The 14,563-nt window shown below is 43.8% G+C and overlaps 1 protein-coding gene across 2 annotated transcripts in view; it reads right to left on the bottom strand.

Moving 5' to 3' along the window:
- The window catches only part of FRMD3 (FERM domain containing 3), a 396,218-nt gene that overhangs the window by 21,620 nt on the left and 360,035 nt on the right, over positions 1–14,563 (bottom strand). The window contains exons 11-12 of one of the 2 annotated variants that reach the window (XM_030193696.1): positions 11,270–11,344; positions 8,301–8,369 (exon numbers count right to left, since the gene is read on the bottom strand). In XM_030193696.1, the coding sequence (XP_030049556.1) occupies positions 8,301–8,369; positions 11,270–11,344 (144 nt within the window). The remainder of the gene's footprint in view (positions 1–8,300; positions 8,370–11,269; positions 11,345–14,563) is intronic. The other variant, XM_030193697.1, reaches the window with a different exon arrangement.

Here is a 14,563-nt window from a genome sequence, read left to right as displayed (position 1 = left end):
TTTTGACACCCACCAGATAGAATTTAACAAAGATCTGAGTTTTCTATCACAAATGTCATTGGAATGCTTTTTTGTTTCACTTATATATTCTGATATTTGTCAATATTTGCTCATTTCTGATCTGAAGAAGCATTATCTTCGAAAGATAATCAAAAAATGTATCAAGTTAGCCTTAGACTATCATTTTATTTTCTTTTCTCTGTTTTATTTCTATGTATTACTAGATTCACCTAGTAAATTATGGGGGGGGGGGGGGGTGGTTTACTAAGGTATGCTAGCATTTTTAGCTCATGCTAAAAATCAGCTGGCACTAAACACTGTGACGCCCATAGGAATATAATGGGTGTCTTAGCATTTCGTACCGGCTGATTTTTAGCGTGAGCTAAAAACACTAGAACACCTTAGTAAAAGACCCCCATGTTTTTACCCATAGCCAACTAGAGTGGACACTGGTCTATTCTGGAGTGAGTGGAAACAACATGAAGAGAGTGACATGAGATCCCACAGAACACAAGCATGAAAGTAGAACCTTGAATAGAAATCTTCTCCCTGTCCCATGGCACTCCAAAAGAAGATAATAAGAGGACAAATTCAGGAAGGTGAAATCCATAAACCATTATTAAGGTAGACTTTGGGAAAGCATTGCTTATCCCTGGGAATAAGTATAATGGAATCTTGCTACTTTTGGGGATTCTGCCAGATACTTGTGATTTGGATTGGCCACTGTTAGAAAACAGGATACTGAGCTACATGAACCTTTAGTTTGACCCAGTATGGCAATTCTTATGTTGTCCTTACCTTCATTACTGTAATCCTTGCATTTGCCAGATTACACTGTCCATGGAGAGACCCTCTGCATGTTTAGTACTTTATTGAATGGTGCTAAATATTTGAGTGTTTTTATGTCCCTTTTTCTTGCCTCCAATAAGCATATTTTGATTGTCCTGACCATATCTGTGTAGGATTTGTATTCCAAGCCCTATGCCATTTTAGCACTCTGTCTGAATTACTGCTATCCACATTGTGGGGATAACATTCTAAATGTGCATTAAAACTGATGTGTAATGTATAAAGAACTCTGATTTAGAAAAAATACATTAGTTAACAAATATGTAAGCATGTTAATTGTTAAATGCTCCCAAATATGCTAAATAGGCATATAATCTTATTAGTCACTAGCAGTGACAAAAGAGGGGCATAATCAAAGGGGACGCCCAAGTTTTTCTGAGGACGTCCTCGCAGGACGTCCCCGTGAAGGGGCTGGGAAGCCCGTATTATTGAAACAAGATGGACGTCCATCTTTCGTTTCGATAATACGGTGGGGGACGCCCAAATCATGAAATTTAGGTCGACCTTAGAGATGGTTGTCCATAGACTTGGTTGTTTCTGATTTTCGGCAATAATTGAAACTGAGGACGCCCATCTCAGAAACAACCAAATCCAAGCCCTTTGGTCATGGGAGGAGCCAGCATTCGTAGTGCACTGATCCGCCTCACATGCCAGGACACCAACTGGGCACCCTAGGGGGCACTGCAGTGGACTTCAGAAATTGCTCCCAGGTGCATAGCTCCCTTACCGTGTGTGCTGAGCCCCCCAAACCCACAACTGTACACCACTACCATAGCCCTTATGGATGACAGGGGGCACCTAGATGTGGGTTCAGCGGGTTTCTGGTGGGTTTTGGAGGGCTCACATTTACCACCACAAGTGTAACAGGTAGTGGAGGGATGGGCCTGGGTCCACCTGTCTGAAGTGCACTGCATCCACTAAAACTGCTCCAGGGACCTGCATACTGCTGCGATGGACCTGAGTACGACATTTGAGGCTGGTATAGAGGCTGGCAAAAAATATTTAAAATAATTTTTTTAAGGGTGGGAGGGGGTTAGTGACCACTGGGGTAGTAAGGTGAGGTCATCCCCGATTCCCTCCGGTGGTCATCTGGTCAGTTCGGGCACCTTTTCGTGGCTTGGTCGTAACAAAAAAAAGGACCAAGTAAAGTCGTTCAAGCGTTCATCAGGGACGCCCTTCTTTTTTTGATTATGGGTCGAGGATGCCCATGTGTTAGGAACGCCCAAGTCCCGCCTTCGCTACGCCTCCAAAACGCCCCCGGGAACTTTGGTCGACCCCACACCGGAAAGCAGTTGGGGATGCCCAAAATCGGCTTTCGATTATGCCAATTTGAGCGACCCTGGGAGGACGCCTATCTTGCTGTTTGTGTCGAAAGATGGGCGTCCTTCTCTTTCGAAAATAAGCCTGAAAGTGTCTCAGGCCATGAGTTAAGTTTTAAATCCTCTTTTAATGCTTGTGATAATGTGGACTATTGGCCAGGCATGGACCCTTCACAGACACAGGCAACAGAAAAGAAAAGTCTTTATTGTGAAAAACATTTACCAAACGTCTGTTACTGTAACAGATGCAAGTGGCATTCATTTCACACAAAAAGAAACTTCCTTGTCTTAGGTATCCTTAAGTCTAATTTCATTAGCTCACACTTGCTAGTATTCCTAGGGACTGCTCCTAGCAGGCTCACTTCAATACTCTACTTGTATTCTGTATATCTTCATGTAGACTCTACTCCAAATACTACCATCACAGGTTAAGTAAACACTGTAAAATGTGACCTTCCTACCTTGGGCATGCTATAATTCTCTTGTAGGACTCTTGCTCCTTACCCTCTTCTCTGGGCCTCTGTGTTGGGGCCTTCTTCTCACTCCTGCACCTGAAGCCTCTGTATCAGGGCCTCCTGCTCGCTCGTTCTCCTTGGAGCCTCTGTATCAGGGCTTCTCTATGCTCCCAGTCTCAGCTCTGCTCTCTCCTCTATTCTAGACAACCACACTCCCCTTTCCTCCTTCTCCAAACCCTGCCTCCACTAAGCCCCGTGGTTTTCTGTAAAACTCCATCTTAAAACATTTGTCCATAGTGCCGAAAGGAAATGGTGCAAGTCCCTAATGCCTGCAACACTCTCTATTTCCAGAACACCATCGTGAGTATCACAGTGCTAGTTGTCAAGCCAAATACGACTTTCTTAGTAAAAAGATTGCCTCTGCAGCCAATCGTCCCTAAGATCTCTTTGGTATTCTGAACCAACTCTCACTCGCCTCTCCTATCACATCAGATATGATCCTTCACTTCTCCCTCTTGCAACACTTGCCAATGTGTGCCTCTCTCCATTTGTCAATACAGTTGACACCTTCCTCTTACCCTGATTCCTCCTCAGCTGCTGCCTCTCTCTCCCCTCCTCTATGCTCTCCCTCATCTGTAGACTCTCCCTCACCCATGGGCTGCCCCAGAGCTGTCTGGTGCACTTTTAATCATCCTACCCAGCACTCTTTAGCACAAGCTATCTCCTCACTTAACCCCTCCCCCTCCTCTCTCTACCCCTGGCCTGCTTTTCTAGTCAAGCGTTTATCCCTGTCCCTTAATCCCTATCTCCTCCCTCTACTTGAGTCCAGCCTCACAGAGACCTTGTCCCCAACACCTGGAAACATGCCCTGATCCACCCCCTCCGTAAAAAAATCTCTTAGACTTCTCTCTTTCTTCCAGCTTCTGTTCCATCTTAAGCCTCTCCTTCTCCAAAATCTTAGAGAAAGTTGTCCTCTCCCAACTCAATCAGCATATCGAGAACACCAACACCCTGCACTCTTTTCAAGCCAGCTTCCACTGCAGTCACAGCACTGAGACCTTACTCCTAGTGCTCCATAACTCCATTAGCACAGCTCTTCACCAACATCATTCTGTCATCCTGGTTTCCCTTGACCTTTCTTGAGCATTCGATCTGGTAGATCACTCCCTTCTCCATCGTTTTCATACAATTGGCCTCTCAGGTTCTGTTCTTTTCTGGTTTTCTAGCTACTTAAGTAAGCACGCATTCCAACTCACTCACAGTCAATCCTCTTCATCTACCTTCTGCCTTGAGTCTGGAGTACCTCAAGGCTCTATTCTCTCCCCCACCCATTTTAACATTTTTCCCCCTTACTACTATTCAGGAACATAAATGCATCCCTTATTGCTACACTGACATCCAAATCCTCTGCTGCATTTCAAGGTTAGGACAGCTGTTGTAGTTGTTGATTCTATCATTAGGCATGTAGTTAGCTGGGTGGCTGGTGGACGTGAAAATTGTCTGGTCACTTACCTGCCTGGTGCAAAGGCAGCAGACCTTACGTCACCCTAGATTGGATTTTAGATAGTGCTGGGAAGGAGCTGGCTGTCTTAGTACATGTGGGTACCAATGACTTAGGAAAATGTGGGAGGAAGGTTCTGGAAGCTAAATTTAGGCTCTTAGGTAGAAAGCTGAAGTTCAAATCCTCCAGGATAGCATTTTCAGAAATGTTCCCTATTCCACATGCAGGACGTAAGAGGCAGGCAGAACTCTGAAATCGCAATGCGTAAGTGAGACGATGGTGCAGGGATGAGGGATTTACATTTTGTTAAGAACTGGGCAACATTCTGGGAAAGGGGGAACCTGTTCCGAAAGGATGAACTCCACCTAACCGGGATGGAACCAGGCTTCTGGTGCTAACATTTGAAAAGGAGACAGAGCAGTTTTTAAACTGAAATGGGAGGGGAGACTGGTAGTCACCCAGGAGTGCATGGTTCAATGTGGAGTATCCATGAAGGATACTTTTGAAACAGGACATATAAGGAATCCCAATAGAGAGGTTTCAACAATGGTGAAAGAAAGCCAGGTGTGTTTAAGGACACGGAAAGGATGCACATTATCGCTTTCAACTTCTAAGCAGCTTGTTCTTTGTAGATGCAAGGAAAAAACACAATTTAAAGTGCCTGTATACAAATACTAGAAGACTAAAAAATAAGATGGGAGAGTTGGAGTATATAGCACTAAATGATGAGATAAATATAATAGGCATTTCAGAGACTTGGTGGAGGGAGGACTATCAATGGGACACAGAGTTAACAGGATACAAATTATATCACAGTGAAATTGGAGGAGGGGTTGCACTATATGTTAAAGAGGGAATTGAGTCAAACAGAATAAACATTCTACGTGAAACAGATGGAATCATATTTTAATGGGACAGAATCAGATCGGTTTCAGCCAAGGGAAGTCTTGCCTCACCAATTTGCATCAGTTCTTTGAAGGTGTGAATAAACATATGGATAATGTATTTATTTTATTTATTTGTTGCATTTGTATCCCACATTTTCCCACCTAATTGCAGGCTCAATGTGGCTTACAACGTTCCGTCATGTCATTCGCCATTCCGGAGTAAAAGATACAATTGGTATTACATAAAGAACATAATTACATAAATTACATAATGGCGAGCCAGTTGATGTAGTGAATCTGGATTTTCAGAAAGCTTTTGGCAAAGCTCCCCTTGAGAGACTCCTGAGAAAATTAAAAAGTTGTGGGATAGGAGGCAATGTCCTGTGGATTAGGAATTGGTTATTGGACAGAAAACAGAGGGTAGGGTTAAATGGCCATCTCTCTCAATAGAGGAGAGTGAATAGTGGAGTGCCACAGGGATCTGTACTGGGATTGGTGTTAACATATTTATAAATGATCTGGAAATCAGAACGACGAGTGACGTGATTAAATTTCCAAATGACACAAAACTATACAAGGTTGTTAAAACACATGAGGACTGTGAAAAATTACAGGAATACCTTAGGAAATTGGAAGACTGGACATCCAAATGGCAGATGAAATTTAACGTGGGCAAATGCAAAGTGATGCACATTGGAAAGAATAATTCGAATCATAGTTACCTGATTCTACGGTTCACCTTTGGGGGTCAGCACCCAAGAAAAAGATCTAGGTGTTATTGTAGACAATACGCTGAAATCTTCTGTCCAGTGTGTGGCAGCAGCCAAAAAAGCAAACAGGATGCTAAGAATTATTAGGAAAGGAATAAGACCACAAATACTATAATGCCTCTGTATCGCTCCATGGTGCAATCTCACCTTATTGCGTTCAGTTCTGGTTGCCGTATCTCAAAAAAGATATAGCGAAATTAGAAATGGTTCAAAGAAGAGCAACCAAAATGATAAAGGGGATGGAACTCCTCCCATATGAGGAAAGGATGAAGAGGTTAGGGCTCTTCAACTTGGAAAAGAGATGGCTGACGGCAGATATGATTGAGGTCTACAAAATCCTTAGTGGTGCAGAACAAGTAGAAGTGAATCAGTTTTTTACTCTTTCAAAAAGTACAAAGACTAGGGGACACTCAAGGAAGTTACATGGAAATACATTTAAAATAAAAAGGAGGAAATATTTTTTCACTCAACAAATGGCTAAGCTCAGGAACTATTTATCGGAGGAAGTGGTAACAGCTGTTAGTGTATCTGGATTTAAAAAAGGTTTGGACAAGTTCCTGGAGGAAAAGTCCACAAGCTGCTATTGATACAGACATGAGGAAGCCACTGCTTGCTCTGGGATTGGTAGCATATAATGTTGCCACTATTTGGGTTTCTGCCAGGTACTTGTGACCTAACTTGGCCACTGCTGGAAATAGGGTACTGGGCTAGATAGATCATTGGTCTGACCCAGTATGGCTGTGCTTATGTTCTCCTCACCTGTGTCTCATCCATACATTGAGACTTTAGAGTTCTACCTGCCTATTTATTCTTATGTGTGAACTGGGAAGCATTTCTGAGAAATCTAACCTGATGTTTCCAAATGTTAACTTTCTACCTAAGAGCCTAACTTGCTTCTAGAAACTTGTTCCCACACTTTCCTATGTCCTTGATATCCACATATACCAAGTAAGCTTGCTCCTTCCCGGCACTGTCTAAAATTGTTTACTGTTCTGGGATTGGTCACTGTTGCAAACATGATACTGACCTTGATGGACTTTCGGTCTGTCCCAGTATGGCAACGCTTATGTTCTTATGTTCTAAGCATGAGGTCAACTATCTTCATATCAGACAGGCAAGTGACCAAGAAATCCTTACCCCCTCCCCCAGCCACTCAGATATCTACATGCCTAATGATCAAATCTCCAAATAAAATGGCTGTTCTAACCTTTCCTTCCTGGAAATACATCCTTGGTGCAAGAAGATATTGCATTCCTTGGAGGGCAGGTCTTGACTACAGGATCACTTCCTGCCTCACCAAGGTGATTCTCTCCTTTCAAGAGATCTTTCTCCTCAAAGGTAGCACAGAGGTTGCCAGACTACTACTACAGACTGGAAGTGGGAATTCTCTATTGTATCCCTGCAGGTCTCCTCTATATATCAGTCTATTTGCCTCATCTCCTCCAAATCTGCTATTGTAGCCTCCAGAGATTGGACTCATTCTCTGAGAGCCAGAAACTCTTCATACTTGATGCACATATATGACCTCTCACCAACTTAGAGATAAATCATATATCTGGCATTCAGTACAAAAGCAGGATGGTACCCATCTCACTGCTGATGAGTTGTTTAGTTATTTAACGTTGCTAAGAGAATAGAGATACATATATAGGGGAACTGTATACATGGTGCCAAACGATAGATGCTACTTCAGTGCAGAAAAGCGTTCTAATGGATGCAAGGTGCCGAAACAGGGCAAAAACAACAGATTCATGCAAAAACACACTTACGTGCCTGTTTATAGAATAGTGCCTAAGTGATTCTGCACGAATCTACAAAGGGGGTATGGCCATGAGAGAAGCATAGGTGGGTCGGGGGGGCGTTCCCTTAAAATGCTCTGTGTTATAGAATAGTGCGGATCTGTGCCCAACTTGTGCATCGGGATTTAGACCTGGTTTCAGTTGGTGTAACTCCTTGTGCCCAAAGTTCAGCACGGATCCCGGCACAACATGCTATTCTATAAAGAGTGCTGACCCCATTATGCCCGTTATAGAATACTGTTCCAAGCCAGTTTTCTTCAGTGCTGAATTTTGAGCACCATTTACTGAATCCACTCCATAATGTTTTTTATTTAAATTCTGGTAGATGCTAACTTTGGCACATAACTGCCAGCATCATTGAGGAAGCACACTAGACCCTCTATGTTTGATTGCTGCTTATATCTCACTGTACAGATAATGCATAGTAACCAGTGAGAATCTGACTGGCACACTGACAAATCTTGTGACTTTAGACAAGTCACTTTGGAGCTCATTTTCAAAGAACTTAGACTTATAAAGTTCCATAGGTTACTATGTAACTATGTAAGTGCTTTGAAAATACACCTCCACATCTCATATTGCCTCAGATGCTCACTTACACTTTGAAAAGTGTCTTACAATATGTATATGAATTCTAATAATGTTGTAAACTTCCATGAGCACCAGTTGGGTATGTGGAAGAAATAATAAGTTAAACACTAGATATTGCTACTTACATACCTATGCACTTCGGGTGGATCCCTCTCAATTTTGGAACTTGCTTCAACAACCTCTTTTGCAACTTTCCCACTAAAACAAAACAAAAATAGACTGCTGAGACCATAAGCATTACCATACTGGGACAGATCGAAGATCCATCAAGCCCAGTATCCTGTTTCCAACAATGGCGAATCCAGGTCATAAGTACCTGGCAAGATCCCAGAACAGTAAAACAGATTTTATGCTGCTAATCCTAAAAATAAGCAGTGGATTTTCCCAAGTCCATCTTAGTAATGATTTACAGACTCCTGGACTTTTAGGAAATTAGCCAAAGCTTTTTTAAACCCTGCCAAGCTAACTGCTTTTACCACATTCTTTGGCAACAAATTCCAGAATTTAATTACATGTTGAGTGAAGAAATATTTTCTCTGGATTGTTTTAAATTTACTACTTAGTAGCTTCTTTTGTGTGTCTCCTAGTCTCCTGTCAGTGTATGAGCAAATCCCCACTTACGCAGAAAGGGAGTCAAAGTCAAAAGTAAAACCTCTACCCCAGTGAACTCAGAGGGAGAAATAAAGATTCCCCTCTTCCAGTGAACTCCAGGCTCAGACACCCCAACCGTGATTCCCTGACCCAGGTACCCTGTCCCTTGTGAACCAATAATAATTAACTGGACTGGCGAGGCATCCATTGTCATCCTGCTCCTCCTGCTGCCATCTTGGAATAAGGTAGTGCCTGACCCCCAGTGAGATGTTGAGATACACCACTTAAGATCAAACTTCCAAAGAAGGAAGCGCTCCGTTATTTGAGGAGCGCTTCCCTCAATTGGTATTCTGACCCTTAGCTTTGTAGCTCACTGAACTACTGGGGTTTAGGCACCATTTTCCAGGATGACAGTAGGAGAACTGGGACACCACTTAATACCTTCCTAGACTAGATCAAAGGGGGTGGGGCTGGTCTGGGGTGCCCAGGAGGGTGCCCTAGACCCAAAAGGGGGAAGAGAGGGCCTGATAGGGGTCCACATCTTACTGGTACCAGGGAATGTTTGCAGAGTTGGGAATAGAGCTGGGGGTTCCAGGGCTCTCTGCGCTACCAGGGAATATTTACGGAGTGGGGGAGTCCATGGTGTCACGTCCCCTACCTCAACGCAAGTGGCGTCCTTGGGCTGCACAGGGTCCTGGCAACAAACACACTTGACTGGCTCAGCCATGTCTGTGTACTTCTTCTCCGGCTGCAGGCTCCTTGATTGCCTTGCTCTCATGCACCTGGATCTGCTCTTTCTGCCTGGCTTCCAGGCTCTTTAATTGCCTTGCTACCATGCACCTGTGATGACTTTCTCTCTGCCTACCTGACCTATGGAAGCTCTCTTCTTCAGCTGGTTCCTGTCTACATCAGAAAGCCTGCACTATTTCTGGGACGCTTTCCCTCTGCTTCATTGCTTCAGCTTCTACTTGGATAAGCGTTTCTCTTCAGCGTACTCTTCTGTTTGCTGCCTGCCTGTAAAGACCCTGCTTGGACCTGGATTACTCTTCTGTTTGCTGCCTGCCTGTAAAGACCCTGCTTGGACCTGGATTACGCTTCTGTTTGCTGCCTGCCTGTAAAGACCCTGCTTGGACCTGGATTACTCTTCTGTTTACTGCCTGCCTGTAAGACCCTGCTTGGACCTGGTTACTCTCTTGTCTGCTGCCTGCCTGGACCTGGTTACTCTCTTGTCTGCTGCCTGGATATCCTGCCTGGACCTGGTTACTCTCTTGTCTGCTGCCTGCCTGGATATCCTGCCTTGGCCTGGTTACTCTCCTGTCTACTGCCTGTCTGAGTATCTTGCCTGGACCTGGTGACTCCCGGGTCAGTTACCTGCCTGTATACCTGCCTGGACCCAAGACACTCCTAAGCCTACTGCCTGTCACGCTGTTGTGACCCGCTCCTGAACTTCTTCTTTCTGCTCTCCTCTGGCTGGTCTCTCTGGGCGCCCCTTTCCTGGCCTCTCAGTATAAGTCCTGTCAGCCGCCCGCACCTGGGGGCTCAACCCTTGGGGAACGGTGGTCACCACAGGTGAACTTCGGGGTTGCTCAGCCGCCAAGCAGAACCTGGGTCCGTGTCTTTTCACACCCGGCAGCACACTGCTTGGCACAGGAACTCACCATATCTGACACATGGCCCTTGGGCTATCAGCGTAATATTTGATTATGTCACTGTTATTTGTTTATGACTTTCTCTGTTGTATTTTTTTTCCATTTTTGTCTATTTGTTGTCCCTCTCCTCCCTTTCCTGTTTTAAGGTGGAGTTCTTTTCATGCATTTTTTCTTACATTATTGTACACTGCTTTGCTTTGCCTGGCACTAAGGTGGTATAATAAGCAACAATAAACATAAGCATAAACAATTTTTGCAGGTTGGGGGCTGGGGGTCAGGGAGTCTGGATACAACTGGCCACCAGTGATTTTTTATTTTGTTTTTTATCATGGCACATTTTTTAATGCAGTTTGCATGCCAATAGTTTATTGCTTCAGGAATAAAATACTATTTTCAGCACATGCACTCGAATGTGGTGAACTGAAGCTTTGTGCACCATTTTAGCATATGGCTTATTACATCATTTCATGAGGTTTGGATGCTAAACATGGTCTCTCCTTGCAGGTCACCCCTAGCCTTTCAGGGAGCCAATGCTGTATTACTGCTGTTTCATGTAAGTTAGCCCATTGTCTTCGTGAAAACCCAATACAGTCATACTATGGCTGTACTGATCAGAGCCAGTGCTCTGTGCAGTGGTTAAGCCCCAACAGCAACTAAAAACCTTTTGCTCAATCAGGGGAAACACATTTGGCTTTCAATGCATTTGCAAAACATCTTCTCTTCTCGTTAAACCAGTACTCCTGCTAGTGCCTGTGTCAAAACGTTTTGAAAAGATACCTATTCTCTAGACAATTTGGAAGGTAATTTACAGAATGAAAATTTTATTTTCCAACTTTCCTTATGTGTAACTACACTTACCAATATCGAAATCGACTGCCTTTAAAAAAAAGATTGCTGCTTGACATCGTCTTGATCTGACTGGATTTTGTATACCTTTGCCAGAGGAGGGGGGAAGAAAGCAGCAGTGATCAGTAATTTCTGAGATTAGAGAGTAAAACAATGAAGAGCAGAATACAATAGAGGAACTAATGCTTATTAATGTTGTTAAACAACCAGTACTAACTATAAATTGTTTATTTCTGAAGTGAAATTCGTAATGCCTTGGCCTTTCTGTTCCAATACAACCAATTACATGCCAAAAATTCTGTCTTCCATCTAACAAATGTTATGTTTTCATTTTATTTATTAAGATTTATATGCTGTAATATCTCACAGAAAGTGTACTATATGGGTTACAATTTATATACATAAGCAGCACAAAAACAAACTATAAAAAAAGACATGTAGAGAGCAATTCCATAAAGAGGCACCTAATAGAGTGGGAGTGAAGACTAAGGTTGTAAATTATCATCATGAGTGGCTAGACAATGCTGTATTTATTTTGTTTCATGTTATTATTAGGGCTTAAGCTTAGGCAACCAAAATCATTAGTATTTAGATATGTTTCCTGTGTGTATGGAACTAAAATATGACAGCGTACACCCTGTGGTGGGTACCACAGCAGATCAAACAGAATTCATTTTCTTCAAGTTTATTTGTTAAAAACAAACACAGAAACATGCCCACCACTGGCTGTGTTTCGCCTACACATCACAAATGATGCTGCTAATTGCTGTTGAGCTGATTTGCTTTATTACGCTGCCATCTTGTGTAATACATAGCTACAGAACCTGGCTGGTGATTTTTATTTTCAGTGAAGACCAAAGCAAAGAATTAATTTAATCTCTCCGCTATGGCTTTGACTTCCCTGAGTGCCCCTTTTACCCCTCGATCATCTAGAGGTCCAAATGATTCTTTTGCTGGCTTCTTGCTTTTAATATACCTAAAAAAATTTTTTACCATGTGTTTTTGCCTCCAGTGCAATCTTTTTTTCAAAGTCCCTCTACCTTGCTTATCAGCGCTTTGCATTTGACTTGCCAATCCTTGTGCTGTTTCTTATTATTTTCATTCGGATCCTTCTTCCATTTTCCAATTGGCTAGCAGATTGCATCTCCTTCACTTATGCCAATCAGGGCTGACTCTTGAGGATCATGTCGCAGCTCATAATGTCAGTGCTATGGCTACATCAGTAGCCCACTTGAGATCAGCCTCCATTGAGGAGATTTGCAAAGCTGCGACATGGTCTTTGGTCCACATATTCACATCTCACTACTGCCTTAAGCAGGATACCCAATGTGACAGCCAGTTCGGTCAGACACTCCTGCAGAATTTGTTTGGTATCCAGAATCCAACTCTACTCTCTTAGGCCCATTGTTGTTCTGTTCCAGGCTACACCTTCACAACCACTTTGTATATAGTTTCAAGTTAATTGTCTTTAAGGCCTCAATGTTTTGAGTCTTTATTGTCCTAGCATTGTTGTTTTCATTGAGCCTCATAGCTAGGCCCCACCATTCAAATGAAAAAAAGATTTCAAAATGTTCATAAATCTCTTCTAAAATTTCCAGCATTATGAACAAATGCCTGTTTCTCTTGAGAAGTTAGAAACATCGAGGGGTATAATCGAACGGCGCCAGCCATCTCTTTGGCTGGCACCGTAAAGCGGCGCCCCGACCGTATTATAGAAAAAAGATAGCCGGCTATCTTTCGTTTCGATAATACGGCCGGAGCCAGCCAAATCTCAGCATTTGGGCTGGCTTTAGAGATGGCCGGCATTGGTTTCTGGCGATAATGGAAACTAATGCCGGCAATCTCAAACCCGGCCAAATGCAAGGTATTTGGTCGTGGGAGGAGCCAGCATTTGTAGTGCACTGGTCCCCCTCACATGCCAGGACACCAACCGGGCACCCTAGGGGGCACTGCAATGGACTTCAAAAATTGCTCCCAAGTCCATAGCTCCCTTACTTTGGGTGCTGAGCCCCCCAAATCCCCCCAAAACCCACTCTCCACAACTCTACACCACTACCATAGCCCTAAGGGGTGAAGGGGGGCACCTACATGTGGGTACAGTGGGTTTTAGGGGGGATTTGGAGGGCTCCCATTTACCACCACAAGTGTAACAGGGGATGGGCCTGGGTCTACCTGCCTGAAGTGCACTGCACCTACAAAAAACTGCTCCAGGGATCTGCAAGCTGCTGTCAGGAAGCTGGGTATGACATTTGAGGCTGGAAAAAAAAATTAAAAAAAATTTTTTGGGTTGGGTGGGGGTTGGTGACCACTGGGGGAGTAAGGGGAGGTGATCCCCGATTCCCTCCAGTGATCATCTGGTCAATTGGGGCTCTTTTTTGAGGCTTGGTCCTAAAAATAAATGGACCAAGTGAAGCCGGCGAAATGCTCGTCAGAGCCGGCCACCTTTTTTCCATTATCGGCTGAAGCTGGCCATCTCATAACCACACCCCTGTCCCGCCTTCCATACCCTGCTGAAACGCCCCCCTTTAACTTTGGCCGGCTCTGCGACGGCAAGCAGTTGGAGCAAGCCAAAATCGGTTTTCGATTATACCGATTTGGCCGGGTTCAGGAGATGGCCGGCCATCTCCCGATTTGTGTCGGAAGATGGCCGGCGATCTCTTTTGAAAATAAGTAGGATCGACACATGATGGCAGGCAGATAAGGGCCAAGACAGCAGATATGGGCCAAATGGCCCATCCAGTCTGCTCATCCTCAGTAACCACTAACTCCTCCTTTTCCTAAGGGATCCATGTGCCTGTCCCACGCTTTTTAAAATTCTGACACAGTCGTTGTCTCCACAACCTCCACCGGGAGGCCAATCCACGAATCCACCATCATTTCCATGAAAGAGTATTTTCTTAGATTCCTGCTAAGCCTATTTCCTCTTAACTTCATCCTATGCCCTCTCATTCCAGAGTTTTTTTTTTTCCATTTGAAAAAGGCTCTCCTATACATTAACGCTACTGAGGTATTTAAACGTCTCCATCATATCCCCTCTCTCCCTCCTCTCTTCCAGCATATATACATGTTGAGGTTCATAAGCCTGTCCTTATATGTTTTATGACAGAGACTTCTTACCAGTTTAGTAGCCACCCTCTGGACCGACTCCATCCTGTTTATATCTTTCCTTAGGTATGGTCTCCAGAACTGCATGTGGTACTCCACATGGGGCCTCAGCAGAGACATATGCATTTGACCATTGCCTTTTCTACATGTTTGGCCACTTTAAGGTCATCAGACACAATCCCTCCCAAGTCTCGTTCTTTC

This window comes from Microcaecilia unicolor, chromosome 2, assembly GCF_901765095.1.
Source record: "Microcaecilia unicolor chromosome 2, aMicUni1.1, whole genome shotgun sequence".
Taxonomy (NCBI): Eukaryota; Metazoa; Chordata; class Amphibia; order Gymnophiona; family Siphonopidae; genus Microcaecilia; species Microcaecilia unicolor.
This window is presented reverse-complemented; position numbering and strand designations above follow the sequence as displayed.